Source organism: Setaria italica, chromosome VII, assembly GCF_000263155.2.
Source record: "Setaria italica strain Yugu1 chromosome VII, Setaria_italica_v2.0, whole genome shotgun sequence".
Lineage (NCBI taxonomy): Eukaryota > Viridiplantae > Streptophyta > Magnoliopsida > Poales > Poaceae > Setaria > Setaria italica.
This window is the reverse complement of record NC_028456.1, coordinates 25,017,767-25,034,104: the sequence shown is the minus strand read 5'-3', so window position 1 is coordinate 25,034,104 and position 16,338 is coordinate 25,017,767. Positions and strand designations below refer to the sequence as shown.

The 16,338-nt window shown below is 50.4% G+C and overlaps 2 protein-coding genes across 2 annotated transcripts; both read left to right on the top strand.

Annotated features, from left to right (window-relative positions):
- The first annotated feature begins 2,879 nt into the window (after nt 1-2,879).
- On the top strand, nt 2,880-6,608 carry LOC101755894 (adenosine kinase 2). The gene is made up of 13 exons (XM_004976182.2): nt 2,880-3,092; nt 3,623-3,676; nt 3,965-4,011; nt 4,116-4,147; nt 4,262-4,363; nt 4,465-4,532; nt 4,605-4,681; nt 5,148-5,245; nt 5,315-5,385; nt 5,562-5,628; nt 5,703-5,825; nt 6,052-6,112; nt 6,334-6,608. Exons 1-13 carry the CDS (start codon nt 3,001-3,003, stop codon nt 6,474-6,476), a joined length of 1,035 nt encoding a protein of 344 aa, XP_004976239.1. The 5' UTR covers nt 2,880-3,000; the 3' UTR covers nt 6,477-6,608.
- A 5,225-nt stretch (nt 6,609-11,833) lies between these two features.
- LOC101755481 (phenylalanine ammonia-lyase) lies at nt 11,834-16,294 on the top strand. Its single transcript, XM_004976181.2, has 3 exons — nt 11,834-12,655; nt 13,120-13,493; nt 14,272-16,294. Exons 2-3 carry the CDS (start codon nt 13,129-13,131, stop codon nt 16,016-16,018), a joined length of 2,112 nt encoding a protein of 703 aa, XP_004976238.1. The 5' UTR covers nt 11,834-12,655; nt 13,120-13,128; the 3' UTR covers nt 16,019-16,294.
- Nucleotides 16,295-16,338: the final 44 nt, after the last annotated feature.

Genomic DNA, 16,338 nt, shown 5'->3' with positions numbered 1-16,338 from the left:
CCGAGATCACAACATTTCCGAACACAGGTTCCTACCGACAAAGGTCAGAAACATTGGGCTACTTAATTAGGCAGAAAACCAGCGAGAGTATCATATGCTAAAAAGATAGCTGAGGTAACGTAGCAAGATTTCTCCTCACGAGTTTGAATCAAGGCAGCAGCTTCAAAGAAGATCCTGAGCAGGTCAGAAAACCTTCATGGATAACGTATAAAAGACAATTCTAGCTTACTCGCCAAAAGAAAAGACAATCCTAGCTGACTAGAATAGTTGTGATTACGTTATTGAACTGTCAAAGTACAGCTCTTCGGTGGACCTGCAAACTGTCATTGTTTTATCCATTACTCAGTTGAGGGCACGCATTAAGTTTATTACTAATCCTCCGATCCATGTGCTAGTGTCTGGTGGTCAAGAACCATGTGCTTCCACCTCTGTTAATCCTCCTATGAACAAACGACCACGTCCTAATAACGACCTAAACAATTGTGCTTTCCTTTGTGTTGACGAAATGGCCAGAGAATATAATGCATGGTTCATCTCACGGTACATGCCAATCAAGCTGGTAGCTGTTACATGTACGGATAATTTTTTTTGTTTAGCTGGAGAGGCCACATACATGCATGGCATCCGATAAGGAAGCACGTACAGTACTTGCATTGCCATTTAATTTCGTTTGGCACAAACAGTGGCTATCCGTATTCCGTAGTACGCACATCCGTGAATCCACAGCGAGCACATGACCACCCACGCTCTGAACATTTCCCTCTGTCACGACAGAAACCAGCAGGATCGACCAAAAAGAATCGAGCGGTTGAAGGCCTCACGAAATTACAAAATGCAAGCATGCAAAGATTCTTCCTTTCTCGTCAAACAAGGGGCGAGGTCTATCCGAGGGGTTCTGCAGAGAAGTGGAGCACGCAACAAAGGGCGTTCTGTTGGTGAACACATGTGAGACGGAAGGGGTGGTCGGTCGTTGGCAAGTTGCTGCTCCGTACCCGTGCATGTGGACCGTTAGTTGCCGCAGGGCTGGCCAGCCGGCCGGCCCAATTGCATTGGTTTCCCAGCGAAACTTAGCACAGAGACGCACAAGAACGTGTGGTATATATGCTAGCTGTATGCGTTTACTAGCTGAATAAGTCGGGCAGGATGTCAGTGAAGCCCTCCCGTTTCGCCAGAGACTGAATAGCGTCGCGCAGTAACTTTCAGCGCAAGTGCAATAACCAGACGTGTAAACTGCAGCCGGAAAAAGAATGCTCGCATGGGTCAGGATGAACCAACAAAAGGAAGCAAGCTATTAGAGAAGCTATTAGAGACAGGTAAAAATGGACGGAATATCTATCTTTTTAAGCAAAGCTATTAGAGAAGGCACGTGTCGCTGTCGTCTACCAACCTAGCCTGACGGGATCAGCTGGTGCGTGTCCGTCCTGGGGCGCGAGCGCGCGAGGGAGAGGTAGGTGAGGAAAGCAGAGCACCCGTTTGACTTGGGGCTCTCGGATGTGCGTCATCGTGGATATGCATCGTTGAGCCCTCCGAAATAAGAGTTGGTTGAGGTCCCAACCACCCCTCCACTAGTTAGTCAGATCGAGTGGTGGTATTGTTGAACCCAACTCTTGTTAAAAAATATACTAACCTTTAAAGAAAAAACTATAGCCAGCAAACGAGAAAGGATCGCTCAACCATACTTGTAATGCCACTTACCACAACTCCACAAGGCACGCATGATGACGAATCAGGTGCCAGGTGAGGTGTGTGTTTATGGGTGAAGGTAAATGGGGGCTCTACATCGGATCAGGGATCACCCAACTTCTTTTGTCCATTAATCATACTCTTACTTCCTTTCCACAGGCACACTCATTTCTTTTGGAGAAAACACTCAATTTGCCTGGCACTACGCAAGGCAGCATCACATCCTGCTCCACTAAGCTAGATAACAGTTTTTTTTTCTTGAAGTGTCTACCGATAAATTTTTAGAGGTAAAATCTATCAAATTTTATAATGTTGCATATGTAATATGTTATTCTCTAATATAGCAGTTATTATCTGCTCATGTCGTATGTGGCTGAAACATGAAGTACTATGCAACATGCAAGAACAATGCTTAAAATATAGTAAATGATATCTGCAATATTAGAAGAATCTGACGTATTTTCTCTTCTAATATTACAAAATATTTTGAAACATCGAAAAATAATGTTTGCCGCATCAAATACAACATTAAAAGAATTTGACAAGACGAGGCCAACAGGTGGAATTACTACTGGGCCAGTCTTTGCCTGCACGCGGCGGGCGGTTCCGTCCGATCGACGCGGGACACGCGCTATAGCCCACTTGGTCTCACTGGGCCCTTGTGTGGTGTTGTCGCCACCTAAGCCCAACCAAGTAAACAATACGCGGTCCATTCCTTCTCGTTGCGTTCGTTTCGAACGAAAAAAACGCTACGCCACCGGCCGTCGTTGACCTCCTCCTCACCGGCGCCACTCGTGCTGTCGCCACCCAGCCGTCAAGACCGGACCTCCTCTCCCATAGCAGTATAGCACTGACAGCACACACCTCGAACCGCACGTAGCAGTCTCGTTAACCTGGCGCGCTCTGTCGGGACTCGGGAGCGTGGCCGCCTGCCGATGAGGTTCCGGTTCGGACGGGGACACGCCCGGGGCCTAGACTCCAGGCGAGGTCCGTAGCCCCTAGTCACGCACGCGTGGCACGCGTACGGTACGATCCGCGAGCGCAGCGCGGCGCGCCGGCCGGCCGGCCGGGCCAGACGGCACAGCACCTGCCGATGCGATGCGTGGGCCGAGTGGAGGATGCCGCAACGTGTTGGGCTGCCGACACGTGGGCCTGTGGCATCATAGGGAGCCGGGTGTTCTCTTCTTCCTTCCGTGACGATTTTCTTTCTCCGCGAACGAACATTCCGGGGCCGCCCCCGTGCTTTCCCAATTCCGAATTCTCCACCGGATTTCTCGCGCCGCCGCCGCCGCGCTCGGCTCAGTCCGAGGAGGGGAAATGGCGAGCGGAAGCTACGAGGGCATCCTGCTGGGGATAGGGAACCCCCTCCTCGACATCTCCGCCGTCGTCGACGAGGCCTTCCTCGCCAAGTACTCGGTTCCTACTCCACCACTTCTCTCCGCATCGCATGATCTCTGAGCTGTGCCCTACTTGTTGTATCGGCTGATACTTGAGCGTGTAGTTATGTTAGTGGTGGCGTGGTGTGGGCTTCAGCGTAACCGATTCACTATCTCTTTCGTGTTCGCCTGCGATTGTGCGCGCGGGTTGTTGAGGTGGTACCCCTGAAAATCTCTGAATAATCAGTCAGTAATCAGAAATATGCAGAGGGCCTTGGCGAAGCTACTAAGAAAATCAATCTAACACAAACCATTTTCATCATTCCATTTGGGCTCACTTCGTTTGACTGCGATGTTTTTGCTGATTCTTCTTCATCACCTGCCTAAGCCATAGTCCGCGGAATTTTTACCTTCACTTACGTTAGCTATAGCCTATAATCAGAACTATCTGGGTTGGATTTGATCCTGCCTTTTCTCGCGTGCTTGTTCGGAGTAGTGTGGTGGCACCTGGAGTTGTACCGTGAACTAATTGAGACTTTTCTCTCTCTGCAACCGTGTCCTAGGTATGATGTCAAGCCAGGCAATGCCATTCTTGCGGAGGACAAGCATTTGCCGATGTAAGTTTCTTTGCCATTTTACTTTCCTTGCATTATTCAATATTGTTGGCTTGTTGCTAGTATGTCGTGAATTCAGAATGTTAAACATGTTCTAGATATTGTCACGTTAAGCACACATGAAAGGAAAGAAAAAGTGTGTCTGAACCCTGAACCTATCAGTTTAGTAGCTTAATATCCGAGCTGACCAGTCCAGAAGCCATAGTGGAGAATTTATGCAGATAGCTGTAAACTGGCCGTTAAATATAAAAACCATGTGGATTTGTATGACCTGAATTTCTGTGATTCCAGGTATGATGAATTGGCTAGCAAGGGCAACGTTGAATATATCGCTGGAGGTAGTATTACGACTTGTTCTATGTTAATCTATTAAGTTACTGCTTGGAAGTACTGTTATTTTTCTTCTCTCACTTTTTATATTTGCTATGCTTGATTCTTTCAGGAGCCACCCAGAACTCTATCAGGGTTGCCCAAGTAAGCTCTGAAGATACTAAATCATAAATATCCAAATCTATTAACCTTGAACGGTCCTTATTATCATGCGTGCTCATAAGAAAGGAAATCATACCAATCCTGATTGCTTCTCAGTGGATGCTTCAAATTCCCGGTGCGACAAGTTACATAGGTTGCATTGGAAAGGACAAGTTTGGTGAGGAGATGAAGAAAAATGCACAAGCTGCTGGTATTAATGTAAGTTATAAGTTTGCTTTTGTTAATTTTTTTTCTTCTTCATGCAATGATTTTCACCCTTTTTCACCACTAGATGCTTAACGTTGGCATTTATACAACAGGCCCATTATCATGAGGATGAGAATGCTCTGACGGGCACATGTGCGGTCTGTGTTGTTGGTGGCGAAAGGTATGGTTCCTACATTGTCTTCACTAACAAAAGTGACTTAATTTTAACGAATTTTCTTCTATCTATAACCAGGTCACTCATTGCAAACTTGTCCGCAGCAAACTGCTACAAGTCTGAACATCTGAAGAAACCAGAGAATTGGGCACTTGGTAATGAAAATGGATAGCTAGAGTTGCTTTTTGTGATTTCCACCGTTATTTTCTCATGGTACAGACAAGGTTCACATGTTGTTTGGGCAGTGGGCACAATGTTACAAAACATCCTGCTTTGAATTTTTCCATTGTGCAGACATCTTGTGGATGTCCAGCTTAACATAAGTACATTTATAGCTTTGCATATAGCCAAAATTTTGAGTGGAACTGCACCATTATTCTTCATTTTCTGGGGTTTATTTTTAAGTAGTACTTTAGTACAGGGGGCGTAAGCAATTTCCAAATGTTATCTTATAAAATAAGTTCATTTGCTATGTTTCAGTTAACAACATAGCACCTTCTGGTACCTAGCTTATCAAGTCATTGTTGGCAGTTACTTACAAAGCATCTTTGCTAATTATTTGCACTTGGTGGATTTATATTATCGATCATGTTTCCTAACAATGATACTCCTTAATTGTAGTTAAGAAGGCAAAATATATTTATATTGCTGGCTTTTTCCTTACTGTGTCACCGGATTCTATTCAACTTGTTGCTGAGCATGCTGCTGCAACTAACAAGGTAAAATGGTGCCAGTAAAAAGAGACTGTTTTCCATTGATATCATTTCCATTAATGGCCATGTTTGCAGGTGTTTTTGATGAACCTTTCCGCTCCCTTTATCTGTGAGTTTTTCCGTGATGCCCAAGAGAAAGCTCTTCCGTAAGTACTGGAAACTGCATGCATAATTATGTTATGTGACCTTTATGTGAGAGCAGTATATAAAAGGTTCAGTTTGGGGTGCAAAGCTTTATTTCAACTCTCTTGCATGTTAGGTTTTTCCAATATTTTGGTGTGCTATATAAAATTTATGATTTTCTTGCTGTTTCCAAACATAGGTACGTGGACTACATCTTTGGAAATGAAACTGAGGCAAGGACCTTTGCTAAAGTTCGTGGTTGGGAGGTAAAGTTTCATCTTGTGTTGTAATTTTCACCTGGTTAGAAAGTTGTAATAAATTGCTCCGTAAAAAATTGTAGACTGAGAATGTGGAGGAGATTGCTCTGAAGATCTCACAATTGCCCAATGCTTCAGGGACACACAAGAGGATTACTGTGATCACTCAAGGCCGTGATCCAGTAGTTGTGGCTGATGATGGAAAGGTAAACCTCCTGCTTTCCATGGTTGCGTATTGGTTCACTGATAGGCTTCATTGCATTGTGATTATTGTGAATTTTACATTCTGTTGAAAATATATAGATTATTTGCGGCACACTATCAGTCGTGACAAAGTTAACATTCACGTAATTATTGTGTATTGAACCTTGGCTACTCGAGGTAAATGTTTATCCTGATCCCTGATAATCTTAAATAATACGATGCTTGCAGGTGAAAACTTTCCCCGTGATCCTTTTGCCTAAGGAGAAGCTTGTGGATACTAATGGTGCAGGTACGCCGTAGCTTTCAGTAGTAATAATGTTAAATTATGTGCTGCAGTTTTCTTTTCTTGAGCAGCTGAGCCATCCTCTATTTCAACGTAAACTTTGTAGATATGTACCACTCTATTGAAACAACACAGTTGACCATTACAGTAAATGATTCTCGCATACGCTTTTGATGTTTATTATGTTCGCGTCGTGCTAGTTACTGAATCTAAGCATTGTTTGGTAGGTGATGCCTTTGTTGGAGGCTTTCTATCTCAATTGGTTCAAGAGAAGAGCATCGATGAGTGTGTCAGAGCTGCTTGCTACGCCGCGAATGTTGTCATCCAGCGTTCAGGCTGCACTTACCCTGAAAAGCCCGACTTCAATTAGAGCGATCCCTAGCATATTGAAGACATGTAAGGCCACAGTTTTTGTGACATTTCCTCTGTATAACTCTGCTCCTCAGCAGATCTGGCCAACATTATCTATATCAATCTCTAATTTGCGGCACATCTGTACTTATCCTTGTGGCGCGTCCTTGGTCGAATGGAGAATATGGAACGACAAAAGTAATCGCGGACATGGACTACAACCCTACATCCTTGACATCTGACAGCGTGTTAAGTGTTAACATGTTCAGAGCAGCTTTTTCGGACTGCTCCAAATCCTAGCGAGGCAGGACACGAAGCCAGAATGCCAAATTCACAGGACGACGCCACTCCCGAGGAGAGTAGAGGAAGCACAGGTGCCGTTGACGCCAAAGCAGCACCCAACGTCTGTGCTGTTTGGGTCGCCACTCGCCAGCAACAGCAACACAAGCAAAGGCGTGCAGAAACGTGCTGCCAGGCCGCCGAATCCTAACCGCAATATTTGTATTGAGGAAACGACAGTTGAAGGTACGCAAACGCCATAAATTTTAGTCCTCCTTTCATTTTCGGATAGTGACGGAGCAAGACAATACAGTAGCCTACTAACCTAGGAATAGCTATGTGTGATAATGATGTTTTAGGAGGTAAATCAGTTGCACACACAAAGGATGCAGAGTTTACTCCCTCCTTCCCAGACGGACTATAAATTAAGATTCGAGAGTACCGAAGAACTACCTAAGGACTACCTAAAGTCCTAGAGGAAGAAAAAGTGAAGAAAACAACGAAGATGAACTGTATAATCTCACTCTACTATTTATATTACACACTTATTTTTTTTTAATGGCAGGAGCTTATTTTTTTGAAACGGCAAGAGAGGTGCCGATTATATTAAAAAGAAGAAAAAGTCCAGACTGGACGAATATAACAAAATGAAAAAATAACAACAAACACCGGCAGGTTGAATTGGGTAATCAACACGTACCACACCATGTCATCGCACTCAACTCAACTAAACAACACATCGGTCGGTTGGATTGGGACATCAACACGTGTCGAACTCAAACACATCTCAAGCAGATTTGACTCCACCCGACAACAGCAGCAGAAACGAAGCTTACCGCGGCACCCACCAACATTCACACTCATATAGTTGCCGAAACCTCCAGGCATGACCCTACGTCGACAGGGAACCTGATAGAAGCAGACTGCACCGCACCGAAAAGACCACTGCCATGCGGGATCCTCCGCCAAAGTACCGCTGCAACACCACCCTCCACCTGACAGAGTGATACCATTGAATCCGGACCTCTCGCAGGCTGCCTCGCAGTCGCCACCATGATAATACAACACGCAGGGGTCTCGCCACATCCGCCGTTAGACTCCACATTGCTCTCGTCGCCTCGAAGACACACCACGCGGGGGGGCCTCGCCACGCTCGCCACGGTACTCCACGTCATGGATCTGTTTCTTTTGTCGCCGTCAGGGTGGAGAGCAATGTTGCCCCGCTTCCCTAAATCTCCATCAATCAGCCGAGCTGCCGCCGCAGGTTGGCCTTGCCTCGTTGCTTCACCCGCGCACATAGCCTCCGCCGTCGTGTCAGTGAGCCAAAGAAGTTGCTTGCACCGTCTTCTGACGATGTACCACATCGGATGGCCTAGCCAAACTGAGGAACCCGCCACGGTCCGCTGCAAGCGTAGTCGTCCCACGATGCCGTTGCCGCAAGCGCCGTCCTCCGACGCAGTCCCATGCCGCACTGACCGTTGCTAAGCAACGCCAACCGCCGCGGTCCGCTGCAAGCAACCAAATCCGACAACCATGTGACAACCCTTGGCCGCCACCATAACTATGATCGCCTCCACGTGGGCTCGACAACACCCGTCCAGCTTGCCACGTGGCGGGATTGCCGCCACCAGCTGCTGTCGCCAATGACCAATGGACTAGCAATGCCTCAAGTTGAGTTGGGTCTCTAGAGACGATGCCTCCAAGGAGGGCACGGTGCCAATGGTGCTGCCGTCGCTCGTTTAGGATCTGGACAGGGTTTTCACCCAGAGAAACCCCGTGCAGCAAGGTTGTAGTTCCTACATGACACCCCCAATGGGGAAAACGACGCCCTACTAGGGCGTCGCCATCATCTCCACCAGCACGAAGGCCGGCGAGGGCTTTCGCCTGGAGTATCTCATTCCCTCGCTACACGGTCATGGCAGCCCAGTCGGGGTGGCGCCGCCACCGCGCCTCCAGACGCCACGCCGCCGTACCTCCACCTCCACTGCGCTCGCCGCCCAGAGGCACCACCACTCGACCTTCGCTCCTCGCACGCGGTCACCGCCCCAATGTTGCCAGGCATCTCCCGGGGACGTTGCAACACCGCGTTGCCAAGCCTCCTCTATGCCGCAAGCTCGCCATCCGACCACCGCTGCCCACGCGCAGCGCCTCTGCATGCAACCTCCACTGCTCGTTGCCCACGCGTAGTGCCTCTACGCGCCGCCTCCAGCCAACCACTGTGCCTGCAAGCCACTGCGCCCCAGATCTAGCGCGCAGGCCTTCTTCCGCCGTCGCCACCTACTTCTGTGGCCTCCTCCTCGCCCACGCACAGAGCTGTTGTGGTTGCGCACCATCGCCTCTACGCCGTCGTCAGCCCGAGCCGGTTGGCTCAGATCCAGCGTGTCGCGGCTGGCGGCTGCCGACGCGCAGCCACCACACCCCGCGCGGGCCGCCGTCCCGCGGCTACCACCTAGCTCACCCAGACGTCGACGCCGCCCCCGCACACGAGGCCTGGCCACCCCAGAGGAGGCACTCGCCATGCCGGGCGGGTGGCTCCGGCCCGCGTGGGGGAGGCCACGGCCACCACACCAGATGGCGGATTCGGCGCTATGGGCACCGCATCCGGCCTCGCCGGCCCCGCCGTGTGCCGCCTCACGGCGGCTCCCTCCGGTAGCCATGGCGGCCACGCTCGCCAAGGGATGGAGGAGGAGACGAAGGGCACCTCACCGTCGCCGTCCTCGCAAGCCACGCAGGCTTCTGGTGGCTTGCTTGGGCGGCGACGCGGCGGTGGGGAGGTGGAGGAATGTCCGCCCGTGTTGCTCACGCGGGGGCACATGGGCGTGCATTTATTATTATTATTATTATTATTATTATTATTATTATTATTATTATTATTATTATTATTATTATTATTATTATTATTATTATTACACACTTATGACCCGCGAATAAAACATGCTACGCACGATATTTCCAACAACTGCAAACAATTACTAGCCCATGACAAACCACCATTGTCCTGGCGATAATTACAGGTCCATGCTAAACATTACGTGCACATGTTACTACGAACGGAGTTGTTAGCGCCCGAACGTCCAGATGGAGTCAAATCCATCGGACGCTCCGATAGTCCGTTGCAACATCCAAAAATAGCGTCTACAACATAGAAAATCAACATTTGCAACCGAAAATCAATGTTTGCAACATCAAAAAACGTGTAAAAAACTTAGTGATTCGTTGACGATGGAAAAAACCCGCCGCAACATTTGTATCATGTTGTGTGCGACATTCAATCTCGCATTGGAAAAAATGCAACATCCCAAACTAACTATTGCAACATCAAAAAAATTTGTGCAACATCCAAAGTAACATACCGAAACATCATGAAAAATGAACCATTCAACATCAAACTGTCGATGCATGAAACATCTCATCCCAATCAAATCGCAAATGCAACATCGCAGATCGCACATGAAACATCACAAAAGTCGTTGTTGAAACATCACAAAAATCATGTTGCAACATCTCAAAATCGATAAAAAAATCCCCAAATCACGGCTGCAACATCCCGAAATGGCGTCGAGCTCCCCGTCATCCGCCGCGCCCACGCGCGCCTCCGGGCAGAAGCGCACCACCAAGGCCGTGGAGATCCATCGGAACCAAAAGGAAGAGGAGGAGGTCACGGCGACATCCTCCTCCAAGCGCAGCCGCAGAGCGTCCTCCTCGAAGAAGCCCAAGCCGCCACCCAAGCAGGCCAAGACAACCAAGTCGGGGAGGAAAAAGGCGGAAGCGGAGAGGGCGGAGCCCGTGGAGGACGACGTGTGCGTCGAGGAGCCGGACGAGGAGGAGATGGCCATGGGCGAGGAGGAGGAGGCGACGGCCGAGGCTGAGGAGTTGGAGGCGGCCGCGGCCGTCGTGGGGTCGTCGGGGAAGAAGAGGGTGGCGTAGCCCAGGAAAAGGGGAGTCGCAGCCGTAGGAGCGGCGAGGGGTGAGCACCACCGCCGGTGTGGCAACTGCGAGCTACGAGCACCGCCGTGGAGAGAGAAAGTTAGGTATGAACATCTGGACAAAATGAGCGATGCGGAGAGGAAAGGAAATGTCTGGAAGCAACTGGTAAGAAGGATAAGTACGTCCGATCTTTTGTGCCCGCGTCGGTCGTATGCTTCCTAGCATTTCCGTACTACGAAAAGCTAGGGAGAAAAGGATCTCCATTTGGCTGACGAGTACAATTTCAGTGCAGTGAGAGGGCCCCGGGATCGCTCTGGGTACATGATCATAATGGGTGCCATGGGACCAAAAATCAACGCTCCATACTCCGTTCCACCACCATAAGAAATTGGCATCCAAGCTCCAGAATTGCTCATTCCTCCACAGCTAGCCTCCCGCGCTCTTCTTCTACCATCTCGCATCGCGTCACCTCTGTTCCACCACCGACAACTAAGGACCAATGGTGGTCACCTTTGGATAATGAGTGATTGATAACGTTGTGTTGGTTTGATGTTGCTCTTGGCTTGTGATGTGCAGGTGTAGGATGCGATGTGGCTATCGAAGGCGTGCGGTGAAGGTCAAGTGAAAGGTTCATGCCGATGGACCAAGGGTGGTGAAGGATGAACGCAAGTAGGCTTGGACCGATGGACCCGAGGAGTCCGGGCGAAGTCATGGCGGTCCACATGGTGCACGGAACGGCGAGAGAACATGACGGGATGGAGATGGCGTCGGTCGAATCGATCGGGAGGCTTGACGGAGGCCGGACACGCGTCGACATCGAGGAGGTCGCATGGCGGCCAAGCGAAGATGGACGGTTTGGGTGGTTTGGGCCTCAAAACCACCGTGCAGGCAAGTTTCCCGATTTGGGCCTCAAAATCGGGGGCGAGCCCGGTGCGGCCGGAGCTTCGAGAAGGAGGGCACGTGGCGTTATCGCGAAGCTTGCACGAGACAAAACAAAGTCGTGAAGGCGCCGTGTCCGTCCGATGCGCGGATAAAAACTTGGACCAAAATACCTCTTGTGTGGGTAGTTATCCTAGTTATATTGTTAGGGGTAGTATGGTAATTCATCTCGGACTATATATAGGGATGGGGGCTGGTTATTTTTAGCACCTCTTTGCTTAGCAACTCATTATCATCTTGCTTAGATGCTAGTCAAGTGCTTAGAGTGAGAGGAGAGAGGGAGATTAGAGAGTGATTACTCTTTTCTCTTTATTTCTTCATCTTTAGTGGGTGGATGAAGGGAGGAGGCTAGTACTCATCTTGTATAGAAGATGTTCTTGTGATTTATCTTTGGTTGTTGTCTCAAATCGTGCGAAATCTTCGATTCCCGTGCGTTTTTCTTTTTCCTTATTTTCGGAGCTATTTTTGGGGAATTTTCGTTCATCATGTTTGAGCCCGAATCTCGTGAGATTGGTTAAGGGAAATGTTGCTAGGACTTTGGAGAGCATCTTTGATATGATCTCCATTCAAATCTCTCACGAATCCGGCTTGATTTTGAGTTTTTTCCTAAATCGTGTTCTTGGGCTAGGGTTTCGGTTTTCTCCAAGATTTGAGATGAATACTTGAGATTTTTGCGATTTGTCGCGTGGATCTATTTGCCCTCGGGATATTGCTTCCTTGTCTTAAGTTTCGTTTCGATCCTTGGAGTATCGAGGACGGATTTTTGAATTGAAGTTCAAGCCGAGTTCTTGGTGCTTTTCGTTTTCTTTCTGTCTCCAGGTCGAGCGGCAGGCAAGAGGCTCGTGGCGGCGCACGCAAGCCTGCACCAGAGCAGCAGGCCAGCGAGTTGCGCAGCAGGCCGGGCAGGCCGCGCCGCAGGCCAGCTCGTTACCTGGGCCGGAACGGCTCTGGTGGCCCAAGTTGCAACAGCAGGTGCTTGCGGGCCAGGCTTTCAGCAGTTCCAGGCAAGCACCCGCAGGCCATCCAGTGGCACCAGGCCGGCCCACACGTGAGGTAAGCTGCATGGCAAGCCAGCTGGTCCAGCACGTGTACTAGGAAATGAGCAGGTTGTGATAGAACAGTGAGCTTGTCTTTGGTCCTTTGTTAATTCCTTGCATTTACTAGTTAATCTCTGTTAAGTTGATTAGTCTTTTAATTAGTATTGTCTCTTGTGCTAATCATGCTTAGTTCATTTAATCAATTGCTAATCCTTTCATGCCTAGTTAAGTAAGTGATTAGTAGTGTTCTTATTTTATCTCATCTGTGCAAACGAGTCGATTCAGGCTATATTTCCAGTGTGATTTGTGCGTCTCTTATCGTTCCTAGGGTGAGCTTGTCACGAGTTGACTTGCGTTATCTTGACGATTGAACGCGCGGTATGCTTTGGGGTTGCATTTGGGACATAGATCTTGTTTTCGTTGAGAATTTTTATAAGCTCCTATTCACCCTCCTCTCGTCGCCTTTTTGTCCTTCAACAGCCCAGCGAGATGGCGTGCAGCACGGCCATTGTCACGAGCGACCCGCTAAACTGGGGCAAGGCGGCCGCGGAGCTGACGGGGAGCCACCTCGACGAGGTGAGGCGCATGGTGGCGCAGTCCCGGGAGCCCGTCGTGAGGGTCGATGGGTCCAGACTGCACGTTGGCCAGGTGGCGGCCGTGGCCGCGGCCAAGGACGCCTCGGGCGTCGCCGTCGAGCTGGACGAGGAGGCGCGCCTCCGGGTCAAGGCCAGCAGCGAGTGGGTCCTCAGCTGCATCGAGAACGGCGGCGACATCTACGGCGTCACCACCGGCTTCGGGGGCAACTCGCACCGCCGCACCAAGGACGGGCACGCGCTCCAGGTCGAGCTGCTCAGGTAGTTCGCGCTGCACTAGAGTAGAAGTACAGCACAGCACTGGAGGAGCCACTGGCGACGTCATTCGGTAGTTGCACGTTTGCAACCTGCAATTAGCCAATTACTCTGTTTGCTACACCTTCATCATTTAAGTATGGACTAGCAATTTTAAAATACAATATCAAGAACTACTAAATATTATATTTTTTAGGCAAAACACAAGAGCTTATATTAATCAGAGACACGAGTACATTTTTGGTAATTACATCTGCCATCCTAGGTGGGGCATAGGTAATCCAAACATGGTGAGTACTACCAAGCTTAGCTAGCTTAGCACAAACGTGTGCAGATAAGTTTGCATCCCAATTTACATGAGTGAAAGAAACAGAAATAAAACTATAACTCAGCTCTTGGACATCATGCCATATGCAAACGACTATGGCATGTTTTGAACAACAACCAAACAGAGCCTTAAGCTCTAACTACGGATCAGGGACGTAGCCGGAAAAAAAGTGTCATTGAGGTCACTTATTGTAACTACATGCTCCAGTAGGGTGTCGATCACTAAAAGTACCTTGATTTGCATGGATTAGCACAAAATTCATCGGGATCATTAGGCCCCTTTGGATACAATAGCATCGCCCCTACCCTGGATGGGCAGCAGGGCAGGTTCTACTCTGAGTAACCGTGAAACATAACAAACCGAGAGTTGCAAACTTCTTGCATGTTGGACTAGCTTTTTATGGCTGAGGTTAATTACCGTGCTGAAGTTAAGCTCTGTTTTCTTCTCTCCAACCAGGTATCTCAACGCTGGAATTTTCGGCACCGGCTCCGACGGCCATACGCTACCGTCCCAGGTATCACGTGCAGCGATGCTTGTCCGCATCAATGCCCTGATGCAGGGCTACTCCGGCATCCGCTTCGAGATCCTCGAGGCCATCGCCAAGCTCATTAACACCGGCGTCAGCCCGTGCCTGCCCCTCCGTGGCAGCATCACCGCGTCGGGGGACCTTGTACCCTTGTCCTACATTGCCGGCCTCATCACCGGGCGCCCCAACGCGCAGGCCGTCACCGTCGACGGCAGGAAGGTGGACGCCGCCGAGGCGTTCAAGGTCGCCGGCATCGAGGGTGGCTTCTTCAAGCTCAACCCCAAGGAGGGCCTCGCCATGGTGAACGGCACGTCCGTTGGCTCGGCGCTCGCGGCCATGGTCTGCTTCGACGCCAACGTCCTCGCCGTCCTGGCCGTGGTGCTGTCCGCCGTCTTCTGCGAGGTCATGAACGGCAAGCCCGAGTACGCCGACCACCTGACCCACAAGCTCAAGCACCACCCGGGCTCCATCGAGGCCGCGGCGATTATGGAGCACATCCTTGATGGTAGCTCGTTGATGAAGCACGCCAAGGAGGTCAACGCCATGGACCCGCTCCTGAAGCCTAAACAAGACCAGTACGCGCTCCGCACGTCGCCGCAGTGGCTCGGCCCCCAGATCGAGGTCATCCGCGCTGCCACCAAGGCCATCGAGCGTGAGATCAACTCGGTCAGCGACAATCCGGTCATCGATGTCCACCGCGGCAAGGCGCTGCACGGCGGCAACTTCCAGGGCACCCCCATCGGTGTGTCCATGGACAACGCCCGCCTCGCCGTCGCCAGCATTGGCAGGCTCATGTTCGCCCAGTTCACCGAGCTGGTGATCGACTTCTACAACAACGGGCTGCCATCCAACCTGGCCGGGAGCCGCAACCTGAGCTTGGATTTCGGGTTGAAGGGCGCCGAGATCGCCATGGCGTCCTACTGCTCCGAGCTCCAGTACCTTGCCAACCCGGTCACCAACCACGTCCAGAGCGCCGAGCAGCACACCCAGGACGTAAACTCCCTGGGCCTCATCTCCGCTAGGAAGACAGCCGAGGCGGTGGAAATCCTCAAGCTCATGTCCTCAACGTTCATGATCGCGCTGTGCCAAGCCGTCGACCTGCGCCACCTCGAGGAGAACCTGAAGAGCGCCGTCAAGAACTGCGTGAAGACGGTGGCGCTGAAGGTGCTGACCACGAGCCCCGACGGCGAGCATTGCAGCGCCCGCTTCAGCGAGAAGGCCTTGCTCGCGGCCATCGACCGCAAGGCTGTCTACAGCTACTACGATGACCCCTGCAGCGCCAGCTCCTCGTTAATGATGACGATCCGCGCCGTGCTGGTCGACCACGCCCTGGCCAACGGTGAGGCCGAGAACGAAGCTCGCGCGCCCATATTCTCCAAGATCACCAAGTTTGAAGAGGAGCTGCGAGAGGCCCTGCCAAGGGAGATGGAGAAGACCCGGGTGGCCTTCGAGACCGGCACCGCGCCGATCGGCAACAGGATCAAGGAGAGCCGGTCGTACCCGCTGTACCGTTTCATCCGCGAGGACCTCGGCGCCGTGTACCTGACCGGCGAGAAACTCAAATCCGCTGGTGAGGAGTGCAACAAGGTGTTCCTGGCCCTCAGCGAGGGCAAGCTCATCGACCCCATGCTCGGGTGCCTCAAGGAGTGGAACGGCGAGCCCCTGCCCATCTGCTAAGCACGGGCGAATGCTACGTATAGTACGACGAAGAGGAGCAGACCACCGTACTCGAAAAATAAAGGAAGTAGCATTTCAGGATTTGGAAGGCTTCTTATTATTTGTGACTTCGCAGATCTTCTCTGTTCGTCCTATTTGAGCTTGGTACACTGATTAGTGTAATCGTGTATTATGTTGACCAATACAACAGTGTACGAAGCTCATACTCCGTCCTGAAAATAAGTGCAACTTTAACGTTCAAAAATTTATCTTACGAAATATGATTTGTAGCTTTTCGACCAGCTAGATTTAATCGTCTTTGTTTTTCACTTTCCAAGCTA

What these genes read in the sequence shown, in the direction of transcription:
- LOC101755894 (XM_004976182.2), top strand. Translation starts at nt 3,001, where the DNA reads ATGGCGAGCGGAAGCTACGAGGGCATCCTGCTGGGGATAGGGAACCCC. An exon ending in CTAAAGTTCGTGGTTGGGAG is followed by an intron (nt 5,629 to 5,702) that starts GTAAAGTTTCAT and finishes AAAAAATTGTAG; the next exon opens with ACTGAGAATGTGGAGGAGAT. An exon ending in TTGTGGCTGATGATGGAAAG is followed by an intron (nt 5,826 to 6,051) that starts GTAAACCTCCTG and finishes CGATGCTTGCAG; the next exon opens with GTGAAAACTTTCCCCGTGAT.
- LOC101755481 (XM_004976181.2), top strand. Translation starts at nt 13,129, where the DNA reads ATGGCGTGCAGCACGGCCATTGTCACGAGCGACCCGCTAAACTGGGGC. An exon ending in CTCCAGGTCGAGCTGCTCAG is followed by an intron (nt 13,494 to 14,271) that starts GTAGTTCGCGCT and finishes CTCTCCAACCAG; the next exon opens with GTATCTCAACGCTGGAATTT.